Here is a 13044-nt window from a genome sequence, read left to right as displayed (position 1 = left end):
GAGGTAACATCTGTGCTTATTGCCTGTTTTATAATTGTGTCAGTTTCTGTTCTCCCAACCCCACCTATGAACCATTTTTCATTAGCTTCAGTTTATTGAGACGTAAAGAAGCCATATGGGTAAGACTGAAGTGTCATTGTACCACCACTTCCCAACCCCCATCCCCAGCAGAGTGTCAAAAGAAGCACAAAGAATTAATCATAAAGAGGGAAGAAATCTTAACCGAAGAAATATCTTCTTTATCTATGTCCATTTCCTCTCACAAGGAAAAATGGCAGTGTCAGAGGTACATTACATATATCTCTTTCTCTCTCTTTTAGTGTTTAATCTTAGCACCTGCACAGCAGAGGTCTTTACAATTCATTGCATATGCTCTCCCCGTGTCCCCCCCTTCACACAGCACCTGAAGCCAAAGAAGCCACCAACGCAAAGCTTCACAAAATTCTGAGACCCTTCTTCATGACAGAATATAGAAGTAAGAGACATGCCCCACGGTTTTATACAGTTGCTAGAACACTTTAGCTTCCAACAAATGAAGTTTTTTTTTTCTCTCCTTTTTTTTGAATACTAATTACATTTTACAAATTTGTGTTTTGTGTGTGTGTGTGTGTGTGTGTGTGTTCTTTTGTTTTGTTGTGTTTTATTTGTTCAGCAGAAGGGAAAGTCCATGGTAAAGGGTCCCGGGTTAGCAGAGTTTGGCTGTCATCTGGTCAGACTGTTTGAGGATCTCAGTGTTGTAGAGGTCCAAGGCATGATTCACCCTGATAATCTCACTGTTGGTCAGCTTCAGGCGGTGTTTAAGCATACAGGAAAACAAGTCCAGCTGGGGTTTCCCTGGGGCCACGGGAGGGGCCAGGCGGTTAATTCGGTCCCGAATATCCAACATGAGAAGCATTACGGATGAGGAGGAATAGAACTGACCACCCTGTGTGTAGGATTGATTCACCTGTTGCACAGCACTTCGTAGGAGGTCAGCATTGAACCTCAAGCTGTACCCGAACACCTGCACATCGGAGATCTTGATGTAGAATTGCCTTTTGGAGGGATCCGACAGGTCCACAGGGCCCTGGCCAGTCTCATTGCGTAAGGTAGGTAGCCGAGTCCGACTACGTAGGTAGATATGGACAGTCTCGAAAAAAGTTTTCCACCGATTGCCCAGCAAGAGAGTCCAATTGTAGCATTGGCTGTTTTGCAGACGTATCTTCTCCCAACGTGGATAGCCAAATTCCCCGAAGGGCATGTTCCAGCCTTCTGAATGGCTCCCACTGAAAGGATTGACATAGACAAAGAACATAGGGTCCAGGCTGCTGTTGCGCATCTGGCAGATACGCATGGACATGCCTATCACCATGTGGATAAAGTCCATGCGGTTCTTGTTGCTCTTGAGAGTGAGAGACATGCGCTTGCGCCACCGAGGGTCAAAGAACGTATCCAGGCGAATCTCATTGCTGATGAACGTAGTGTGGACATAGAGGCGTGAATCCATCTTCTGCAACAGGTACTTCAGTTCCAAGTCCTGGAAGTCCAGGTCGGTCTCAAAGCTGATGAACTGCTCACTCCGCTCAGAGTCCACATTTTGTGGCTCACAGCGGCCTCTGTACAGCTTGTAGCCCTTATTGCAGGAGCCACAGAGTGAGATATTGGCCAGGCTGCACATGGCACAGCTGTTGTTCCCACCTATGATGCACGGGATAGGGCGCTGGCACAGTGTGGTGCTACCGTGGCACACACAACTCCTCTGGCTTTCCAGGAAGGTTCCCCAGAACCCATTCTCATTGCAGTAGAGAAGTGACTGGACCCTTGCAAGCCACTGCTGAATTGTCCTGTGTGGGGGGAGGGGGGGAGAAAAAATGGAATATATTAGCTACTATCCATAGGATTGTGAGGTACATCAGACAACTGACCATGCAACTTGAAGCCTCCCATAGAATGAAAAGGGGATATAGGAGTAATGGCTTAGTAAAATGCTTGCCATACAGGTATGAGGACCTAAGTTTCATCTCTAGTATGCTTGTAAAGAAAGAAAGCAGGGTGGCCCACACTTAGAACCTCTGGTTTGGAAGGCTGATACAGGGGGATCCCTGAGACTTACTAACCAGCCACCCTAGCCCAGTTGGAAAGCCCTATAAGCAGATTAAATATACGAGAATGTAGATTATATATATATATATATATATATATATATATATATATATATATACATATATACATACAGATACACTTTCTAGATGAGAACAAATCGTGAAAAGTCTCACATGGGCAAGATTTGTGGACCTCTATGTTTTTTTTTTCCTTTCTTTACATTTTTTATGTCAACATCAGAGGATTCCACACTTTCCACTGATGAAGTTATGGCATGCCCAACCCTGTCAACAAAAATAAGCTTCATTTTATCATTTTCTAGAATTCATGTAGTACTTCTGTTTTTGAAATTATACGTTTCATTGTTTCATCATTTTAGTGGTCAAAAATCCAAATCAAGATTGCATGGGGTTGAAATTAAGGTGGAAACCAGGCTATACATCCTATGGAATATATAGGAAAAAAATTTTTTTGCCTCTTGCCACCACTTATAATAAATTCTTTGCAGCTTTTGATTTCCCATGTACCATATACAAAGTCATATCCAATGAGTGCATACTTTCTTCATCTATAAAGATACTTATGCTGTCTTCGGGAGATAATCCTAGTATAATTTCCACATGTCACAATCCATAAATTAAGTACTTTATTTTTTAAAAGAAAATATTTGTTTATTTTATGTATGTGAGTACACTGTCTTCAGACACACCAGAAGAGGGCATCGGATCCCATTACAGATGGTTGTGAGCCACTCTGTGGTTGCTGGGAATTGAACTCAGGACCTCTGGAAGAGCAGTCAGTGCTTTTTATTATCCACTGAGACAGCTCTCCAACTCTCATGCAGTACTTCCTTATGGATCATCTGCTATGATTCTCACAGTGACTTTTAATAACATGTAATAAAGATATATGTTCCTCAGTTGTCCAGCATTCTAAATTCTCAATCTTGTGGTCTTTCTATTCTAGACTGTGTCTCTAAAACCACTTCACAATGCCTATCCATCCTGTGAATTATACCAATGTGTATACCCAGATTTCAGGCACTAAAATATTTTAATGAAAGCAGATCCTTGAGCCAATGAGAAGCAGCAGAAGAATAGATAAAATATGTAAAGCTGTCATCCAAGATGCTGTAGATTTATGTTAAGGTGATATATGACTAGACAGTGAAGAGGTAGGTGGGGAAAGGTCTGGGAAGGCAGAAGAGGAGGTAGTATGAGGACATTGATGGAGGGGAAAGATGGAGGCAGATGAGTATGTTTCTCTCAGAGTATCTCTAGCTTGATAAGGTTATTATTATTTCTAAGGGTTTCTATGGGTCTACTTATCTCATATAGATGGGTAGTTTATATCTTTGTTGTAACATTTGTTGTAAGCTTATTGTGTAGAGGGTTTGTGAATTGAAAATTTATTGAATTCAACATATAAACCTGTTTGATAAGTTACTGAGCTGTGGAGTCATATCTGTACCAACCAGTGGTGGAATGGAACATGCCAGGTTGGTCATATACACCTGGGACAGAAGCTACAGGATTGGTAGAGTGAACCGCACTTGATTTCTTATAGGTGGCATGGGGCACGGAGCACCAAGTTAGCAATCTTCGTAGTGCCAGAGCCATCAAAGAACTGGATAAAAGGTGAAGCTACCTTTTTGATATTTACTGCAACAAGAGGCCTTTCATTTCGCCATGTTTTTTGGAAAGTCGCCTCTTGGCTGTCCTCCATACTATAGATAGTCCAGCATATCTGTCTCATAGTCTCTACCAGCACAGGCAATTTTATTCCCTGCTTCTAACTTGAGCCTATCAACAACACTCAGACAATGACATGAGATGAAAGCTTCACCATCAAATGGATAAAATCCTGGCTCTTCTGTTTTTAAACAGTGTTGACAGTGGGGAATTTCCTTAGCCTTTCCACTCAGTCCTCCCACCACACAGGATTATTGTGAAGATTGCACAGATTTCTCTGTAAAGTATACCTTCAAATTTGGTAGGGATTAAGGGCTTAGTAAAATTCAGCTCATGTTCTCCCTGAAAAAGGGCTGTCAGGTTTATTTTATAAGTGTGAATAATACAGAAGCTTCCAACTGATGAACCACATGACCATTAAGAAATGAAGTCTCCAGACACATCAACTTTTCTTTGGGTATTATCTATCAGCCAGATTGTTTTTAAAACAGAAAAATGAAGTGTATTAGGACTACATGCAAGATCTGAGATGACATCGATGATGATGATGGTGATGATGATGACGACGATGATGATGATGAAGTGCATATTTCATGACCTATGAATGAATTAGCACTACAAGAATGAGGAAAGAAGCTCATTTGTGCCACACATCCAGTGGTGGGATATGTTAGCCACTGTCTCTTCTAGCAATTGTCTTGACCTATAATCTCAAAATCATAAACCCCCAAAGTCAATGTGGATATAGGACAGTCTAAGGTGAACTGCATGGGTATTGTTAGTTCATGCAGAACTAAAGTCAGAGGAAGAAATAACAAAAATATCAAACCTATCCTGGAACAGGGAATGAGTCATCACATATCTAAAATCCTCCGCATTCTTTGCTAAAATGGGGATAATAAAGTCTATCTTAAGAGGCTGGCGCAGGGATGCTGAGATGATATATTTAAACTGCTGAGAAAAGTCTAGGATACAGCAATTATTAAAAAAAATGTAATAGTACACATTGTTCATGTCTCAGAGAATGAGCTCTTCCTTTGAAGGTACTGAGACATTCTCCAGTGCTCTGAAGTCTAAAAGAAGCCATTTTGTTGTAGCCTTTTGAAAATGGATACTGTTGAAATGGCTGCCTAGCTGACTTGTGATTTCAGTGAGTTACTTATCAGCTGAGAAAAATGGTAGAGTAATTAGCTTCTTAAAACTGTCTACCTGTTTAATCCACAGAACCACCCCCATCTGGTAAAAGAAAAAAAAATTTTTTTGAAAACACCCCAAGGCATTGTGCTTGAACTGTTTGCTTCCTTCTCCTCCAGCCTCTCAGGGTTAGCAGGCAGGGCTTTCTTCCCTCAGCAAGAAGCACATAACCTAGCTAGTTTTATAGATGTTTGCTGAATGAATGAATGAAGAATATTAATATTTTCCTTCTTACACTTTATTAACAAAAAGGAAAAAAAAAAGAAAAGAAAAAGGAAAATAAACTTTTCTCTGTCCCCTCAGGACAACAGTATTTCTCCATACCATCTACCCACACAGCCGCAGGTCTCCTTGGTCTCTGCTTCGTGAGACCAATCCTATTACAGCCTGGGGAACAGCAGGCCCAGCCTTCAGGAAACGGAGCAAGAATCATAATGAGCTATGTGGCTCCCACCTCTCAAATCAGAACATTGAATATTGGGGTATGAGTCATCTGATTTTTTTTTTTCTTTTGGTGAGCTGCAGGGGCCCTCCACGCGGCTGCGATTGCGTGGTTACATCTGACAAGAGCTCTATTTCAAAATGCCTCTTTCAAATGGCCCACACTTGCCCCTGTCACTCCCTCTCCAAGTGACAGCACAGTACCCCATTTAGAGTGCTTCTGTTCCCATCTGCAAGGCATTCTATAACCCCGTAGAGCGCCCCCTTTCTCGTGTCTCATCTTTGGGACCCTTTGTCGGGACCACAGCCCCCACTCCTTCTGTCAATGCCTCATTGTGGCGGTACTCTCAGAATCCTCAGTGGGAGAAATAAAAAGATTCAAGGTCCTGGTGATGGTGCTACAAGCAAAGGGGATGCCGGGGAATTAGGATTCCAGCCTTGTCAGGCAGGAGGGACTGGGGACAGAGGCCCTCTGAGACACATTAGCAGACTGCATGGCACCTGCGTCTCCTGAGCTTGGAATAATTGTGAGGTTGTGGGCTGTTATCAAAGGGGGCATTAATGGTACAGCATGAGGAGGCAGAAGGGAAGTGGTGTGAGGGAGGGGTGTAAGGAGTGTCAGACCCAGAAAAGAGGAAAGAGAGGGGAAAGGTGGGTGACAGAGAGGAGAAAGGGGCTTCCATGTTGGAGATGATGGACAGAGGGGTACATGGAAGCTACTGAGCATAATGGGATAGGTCACAGCCAGCGGGGAGGAGACAGAGACAGAGACAGATAGAGACAGAGATTCCTAATTCCCAGTGTCCCAGAGCAATCTGCTGTTTTCAAGTCCTTCATTTGAGAAGACTAAAATCTTAAAAATAAGCTCAGTTCATGGGGGGGGGGGGGGATTTACTGATTTTGTTTTTAAATACAAGCAATGTCCAGCATCAACTTTAATCAAACTAGTCTCTAAAACCTTCTCCATCTCCACCCAGATATCTAAGTAAACCAAAAGTGTCATTGAAGTTGGACTCCAAAACATATAGAGGAATTATATGCCTCACCATTATCATGGACCATTATGTGAGGCATAGATGGTGATAAGGAATCTTCATATGCACTGTTCCCTGAATGTCACCTGTCACTACAGTGGTTTGACAGAAGAAGAGGACTTGAGAGATTAGCATACCTTCAAAATACCAACCTTGCACATCTGCTGTGGGCATACTTTGTCAAATAGATCATAATCTGGTATTAAAACAATGAGGACATCAAACAGGTAGAAGTAGACATAAGAAGTTAAACAAATGGAACAAATGGGAGAAATGCAGAGAATCTGACCACATAAGAATTGATTGCCACATTCCTTGCTTCCTTTGGACCTTTCAGGGTCTCTCTATTCCATTTAGAGATAATTAGGCCTCTCTGATGAGTGGAAAGGATGGGCACCAGGGGTAGGAGGGACTGTGATCTATAAATACCATTTTTCAGGCTAGCTAGTGACAGCTGTCTCAACTTTGGAGACAGAAAAATAGCTTAATAGGCCAGTTCTGGATGGGATGGTCTCACAATTCTCACACAGACCCACTGTTACACAGTGAGTGTGAGGTAGTAAGAACCATATTTTAAAATGCTTTTCTCTGTCCCTGGAGATCCAGCTACAGCATCTTCCGTTTACAGCCCAAATCAGTATTTTTCTGTTGGATGGGATACCCAATTCATTCTGATAGGGGTTGAAAAGAAGGGAGGGAAGGAGAGCTGGAGGGAAACGAGGCAAGAGAAAAGCATCAAGAGGAGGGCTGGAAGCTGCATGTTCACTTCTAAACTAGAAAAAAAAAAATCTGGTACTTGATCAATTAGTACTCACAGTAGCTTCAGATAAAGCAGGTTGGACCAAAAAAGCAGAGAACTTTTCAGAAAAGTGATTCAAAGTAACAGCCCATCTTTGTCATGTTTAGAACTGAATGCCAATGCCCAGCATTGGTGAGATGGGCAGTAAATATTCTCTAGTACCTCCTAGGTCACAGCAGTTATCTTCTCATCCTCAAGTCACTCACAATTCCGTGTCAGTGATAAGGGTGTTGAAGCCAGAGAGTGACTGTCACTCATCCATGGTCACACAGCATAGAGATGGCCAGAGTTCAAGCTTTCTAAATATAATCTCAGCATACTCTCAATGATCACAGTATATATTGCCTGCCTTGTATGCCCCATAGTGGATAAAAACCACTCTCAGAACCCTAGAGACATCTCAGCTGCTTCACTGTGGTCCCTGTCTTTGCCACAGTCAGGATGTTCTGGCAACTTGACAGGTCTCCCAGAGACACAGCATGAGTCCCTTGTCATTTGGAGGACAGAGGCTTTGCCACCCAGGGCTTCCCATCCGTTGTTGAAAGGCTCACATCTCCCATTCTGAACCATCAGGCTGGGGAGCCCTGGCTGGGATTCCTAATTCAAGCAACCTCCCTGCTGATTTTAATTGGAGGTTTTGCCTAAGCTGGGAATGTGGTGCCTGGCCTGTGGCATTTTAAAGAAGATCATACAAATCTAGTGCCAAGAGAATGTTGCAGGAGACAGGGCAAGAAATCTAGGCTAAAACACAAGACTATAATTCGTAAGGGCCTATTTGTTTAATAAAAGTGTGTTTTTAACAGAACAAAGGAAATGGGGGGAAAAAGAAGAAAGTGGGATTTCAAATTGCTCTTTTATTTATGCCTTGTGTGTTTTCCTGTCCTGGGTGTTTCTTTGACATTGTAACTGGTAAATTTGCATGGCTTCATAGCGTCTATATTTTGCAGAAGACAGGCTAAAACTGAGAGACAAGCACTTATTTCTAAATGTCTGGTGTGCACTGTTATTTATATACTTTGCATGTGTGTATGAACGTTTGTGCACATGAATGTGCATGTGTGTATATATATATGCATATGTGTGTGTGTGTGTGTGTGTGTATGTGTGTACACAGTCATACTTCTGCATGTATTCAAAGAATGGTGCTTGTCTAACCCACACATCTCTAGGGTGAGATTCCTGGAGCACCAGTTCGAGGCTGTGGCACTCTGAATTAGCACAAGCCATCATGGCCCCTCTGCGCATCAGTTTCCTTGAACAAATATTTGCCTTTGAATCATTGCCCTATTTAAGATCCTTCTATAGCCTTAACAGCCTGTTGGTCCTTAGTTCTTCACAGGGGGTCAGGGCCTCATTGAAGAGAACATAGCGGTGGCAAGGTAGTGACAAAGAGGAGAGTTGTCCAGTCTCATGATATGCTGTGGACATTTTCTAGGTGGAACTGTAGAGCGAAGCCAGTAAGGATGCTTTCAGGGACAATTGATGAGGGTGAAGGGTAGAAGAGGCGAGCTATCTGCAATGGAAGAATCCAACCTGGACTTTCAAATTAGGTTGTTAGAATCTTAATTGGCGAGGATTATGAAACAATTTTTGCAATTACACAGTTCTGTGTCTGGAAGGAGGTGACAGGCAACATCAGCTGCATATTCAGATTCTGAGCATTGCTTTGGGGCATAGAAGTACTGAAGACAGATGATGGAAGGAGCAGGAAAGGCTCAGAGATGAAGGAAGGGCTAAAAGCAGCAGGTGCTCCCATGTGGATGCTGTCAGAGTCTGTTATTTGTCCTGAGCATCTCATAAGCAGCACAAGAAAAGGCTCAGACCAAAATCTTATGGAAATGAGAAGGGGCAAACCAGAGGCTAGTCGCCTGTTGTAACCTTGAAGTGAGACAGTAATTATGTAGGTCAGTGTTCTGGGTGATCACAGGGTAGACTTTAGTTAAGGAAGAACTGCACTCTGCACTAAATTTATTTGACCTTGTATATTTGTCCTTGAATGAGTCACTTGAGTTTTCTGACAACCAGTCTTCCCCCATTTCCTCCTTCATTTGTGTACATTCTTGCACCCAGTGGTATAGTGTGTGTGTGTGTGTGTGTGTGTGTGTGTGTGTGTTTGTGTTTGTGTGTGTGTGTGTGTTTGTGTTTGTATGTGTGTGTGTGTGTGTGTGTGTGTGTGTTTGTGTGTGTGTTCCATGTACATTGTCCCTATATGAGGAAGCCATAGACTAACCAATATTTTCTCAAAAGCCCATCACCTTGTTTTCTGTGATAGGGTCTTTCACTGGGATCCAAAGCTCACTGATTAGGCCAGCCATCGAACTCTCAGGATCCACCATTGCTTTGTTTTCTTAGTGATTACAAGAATGAAATAAAAAAGGAGGCTTTGTTTTTTATGTGGGTGCTACTGGTGCAATCCTCTTATCAGATAAGCACTTTATCAACTGAGCTATACCCTTCCATCCCCTGAATCTCAGTTTTCATCTCTGCCAAATGACCATAAGTACCTTGCACTCTGTCTTAAGAACTAAGTTAAGGATGAAAAGATGCTGAGAGTTTTCAGTGCAAGAAGTTAAAACTATTACCCATTATTATTATTGAGAGAAAATGTCCCATGTAAAAATATTCTTCTATGTTAATACAACAGCACAAATGATAGAAGTCTAATATTCTAGTTTAACTGTTTTCTCATTTTTCATAGTTCTAATGAATTTTGCTTCTAGAATGCTCACATGAGAAAGATCTAGACAAGATACAGTTACTATACTCAGAAGGCAAAATAATGGTGCCTTATCTTAGTGAGTGCATTATTTAACCTTGAACTAACCACTTGACCCTTCTAAGCTTCTGTTGTCTCAAGTACAGAATCTGTTGATAGAGCACTTTTTGCAAGGCCATTCTAAGCGTCAGATAAGAGAATGTATAGATGCTTTAGACTTGTAGTAAGTGTACAAGATCTCTTATGAAAACAGTGATTGTTTTCCCCTTGAGTTCACATGTTAAATGGTTCCCTTGAAATCAGTAATTATATATTGAAAACTACAAGGGAAAAAAAAAAAAAAAAAAAACAAGTTCTGGTGGGTCAGTTAACTACTGATATTAAACAGGGCAATTTTAATGCCAACTGCTTCTACTCATCCAAATTAAGTCAAATAATAGGAGATGTGTAAAACATCAACAGCATCAAGGACTAAACAATTCTACAAAAAGTGAAGGCAACTATCTTCTTGTTATTGGAGTAGAAAGACATTACTTTAGAGCATTTACAACAGAGAAAAAATATTGGGTAATAGATAAATACTAAGATTAAACAATACCCAGCAAAAATAAAATGGAATTAGAGACAACACAATACATTTTTGTACCTCCATCTATTAAAATATGTCATCATAATTCAAGCTATGGTCAGACTATTTCTGTCCCTAAATTCATCAACTGACAACTCAGTTTTCAAACACATAATTTTGGGAGATAGGGAGCTTTGAGTCAATGAGAATTCATTTCTCATGCATGAAATTAATGTCGTTAAACTTAGGAAGACCTGTGAAGTCTTTTATTATGAGAAGACTGTTACAAGGACTTGATAGTCTTTCTTAGACATTCGGGCACATTTCTTGATCTTGGAATTCCAGGCCTCCAGAACACAGAAATTTAACGGCTCATGGGAAACCCAGGCTGTTGACATCTTGTTGTAGAATTTTGAATATTAAGATACCATATAAAGTACTATAAGTAAGAAAAGCCACAACAAGAAATGGAGCATGGGCAAAGGATAGAAGCAGACAGCTCATTTTACATAGTGGTTATTTAAAAAGCTAATAATCCTGGGAAACTCTACTTTTGTTCATCATTAAGATGATATAACCTAAAATTCTAATGATATACAACTCCGGATGAGCAGCTCAGATACAATTTAAATTGGCCAAAAAAAAAAAAAAAAAAAAAAAAAAAATCAAGAGAAAGCTCTAAATATTGCAAAGGCTTAGAGCAAATGCAAGTTCCTTGTGCAGGACAGGAAAGAAATAAGATAAAAAAGGGAACCTTGTCTGCTTGAATATTTGTCAAAATGTACATATTAGCATATGTATGGCAGCAATCCCATCCCTAGAAGAACAAAATATCAGCAACAACAACAATGACAATGTTCATTGAGATTTTGTAGATATTCATTGCAGCCCCAATAAAGAGACCGTGGAAAAGTCTCTCAGCATCAAAATAGCAAACAGTTTGGAATCTTCTGGGGGATGAGACAACCAGTAATACAAAGCAATAAGTGGTCATTTCTAAGAAATAAATGAAAAGGTAACAAAGCACAAATGAAGAGTTTCTGTTCATTTTAAACGGTGGATTTGGGCCAATGAGATGGTTCAGAAGTTAAAGGTGCAGGCCACTGTTAACATCCTGAATTCAAGTCCTGGAACCCATATGTTAGAAGGTGGTACTATGAGCATCTCTGGTGCACCTTAGCAATCACACATGCACACTTCCAAATTATTGTGTCAAATAGTTCATTAATTCTACTAATTAGCTAATTAATATTTTATACAAAAATAGTACTCTTTTAGTAAATGTACCCATAAAAGGCATGTGATGGGCATGGGGTACCTTACTGCAGATATGACTCAATATACATATAGATACGTATGGATGAGATGGAGTTAGAGATAGTCAAATATTTGTCTATATTAGTAGCAAGATAGAGCCCTATATGTGTATATGTGTGCATATACACGCATACATGTGTCTTTATATTTTTACTTTTCAAATAAAACATAATTAAGTCATATTTCCTCTTTCCTTTCTTCCCTCAAATCCCTCTCATATATCATATTCTCCCCCACCATGCTCCCTCTGAAAATCATGCGTTTTTTTCTTTAATTGTTATTGTTTCACACACACACAGACACACACACACACACACACACACACACACACACACACAGTCCTCAGTCAATTTATTGCTGGTAGTCTATACATAGTTGTGCTTCTTCCAACTTGGTATATAATAAATTTTAAATTCCTTTGTGTTTGTGTGTTTGTGCATCTGTGTGTATATTCACATGTATACACACACTGTGCACATGCATGTGTCACAACCACTGCTGCTGAAGTGAGAGGTGGAAGGGACACATGTATTTTACGTGTTTGGAACTGAACATGGAAAGAGCAGTAATTGTTCTTGATACATGAGCCATCTCCTTATTTGTTGATTCTGTAGATATTTACATAGGTAAAATTGGTTTTGAAAGTTTTCTTGTTATATACTTACATGGTTTGACCTTTGTGTAAAAATACAATAATTTTATGAGACATTTGCCAAATAACACCTTTAAAACACCCAGAGCAATTGCATTTAATAGACAGCACCTGCATCGAGTGTATATCACTATCAATGTTTTCAGTTCCTTTGTTTGTCTAGTTCGTGCTTATTTTTGATCTTCATAATTTTTCTCTGTCTTACACTGGGTAAAGGGAGGATTAAAAATGTCATTTTAACATTATGAAATCCCGAGGCTCAGAAGAGAAGAGATGGCGTAATGGTCATGACTTACTTGTCACAAAACTGAGGCTATAATTCACCAATGCGCAGACTGGAAGAAGGTTTCTGGTGTGGGAAGCAGTGTGGGAGGTTATTTCTGAAGGAAGATTAAAAACAAAGCAAAAGAAAAACCTATCCACACAGATCGTAAGAACTTGGTTCTATTTCTGACTCAATCCCTTGAGCCTCTAGATTCTAATCCAAATAAATAGCAACTTCTGAGCCTCAGGAAAAAAAAAAAGAGAGACACAGAAAAGTAAAGAAGCC

The 13044-nt window shown here is 40.5% G+C and overlaps 1 protein-coding gene across 1 annotated transcript in view; it reads right to left on the bottom strand.

Moving 5' to 3' along the window:
* Nucleotides 1-685: 685 nt before the first annotated feature.
* The window catches only part of BRINP1 (BMP/retinoic acid inducible neural specific 1), a gene marked incomplete at its 3' end in the record, with an annotated part of 194159 nt that continues 181800 nt past the window's right edge, over nucleotides 686-13044 (bottom strand). The window contains exon 8 of the mRNA XM_080940074.1: nucleotides 686-1823. Coding sequence (XP_080796200.1) covers nucleotides 686-1823 — 1138 coding nt within the window. The remainder of the gene's footprint in view (nucleotides 1824-13044) is intronic.

Source organism: Micromys minutus (genome assembly GCF_963924665.1).
Source record: "Micromys minutus genome assembly, chromosome: 28".
Taxonomy (NCBI): Eukaryota; Metazoa; Chordata; class Mammalia; order Rodentia; family Muridae; genus Micromys; species Micromys minutus.
The sequence above is the reverse complement of the archived record's forward strand: the minus strand, read 5'-3'. Positions and strand labels throughout refer to the sequence as shown.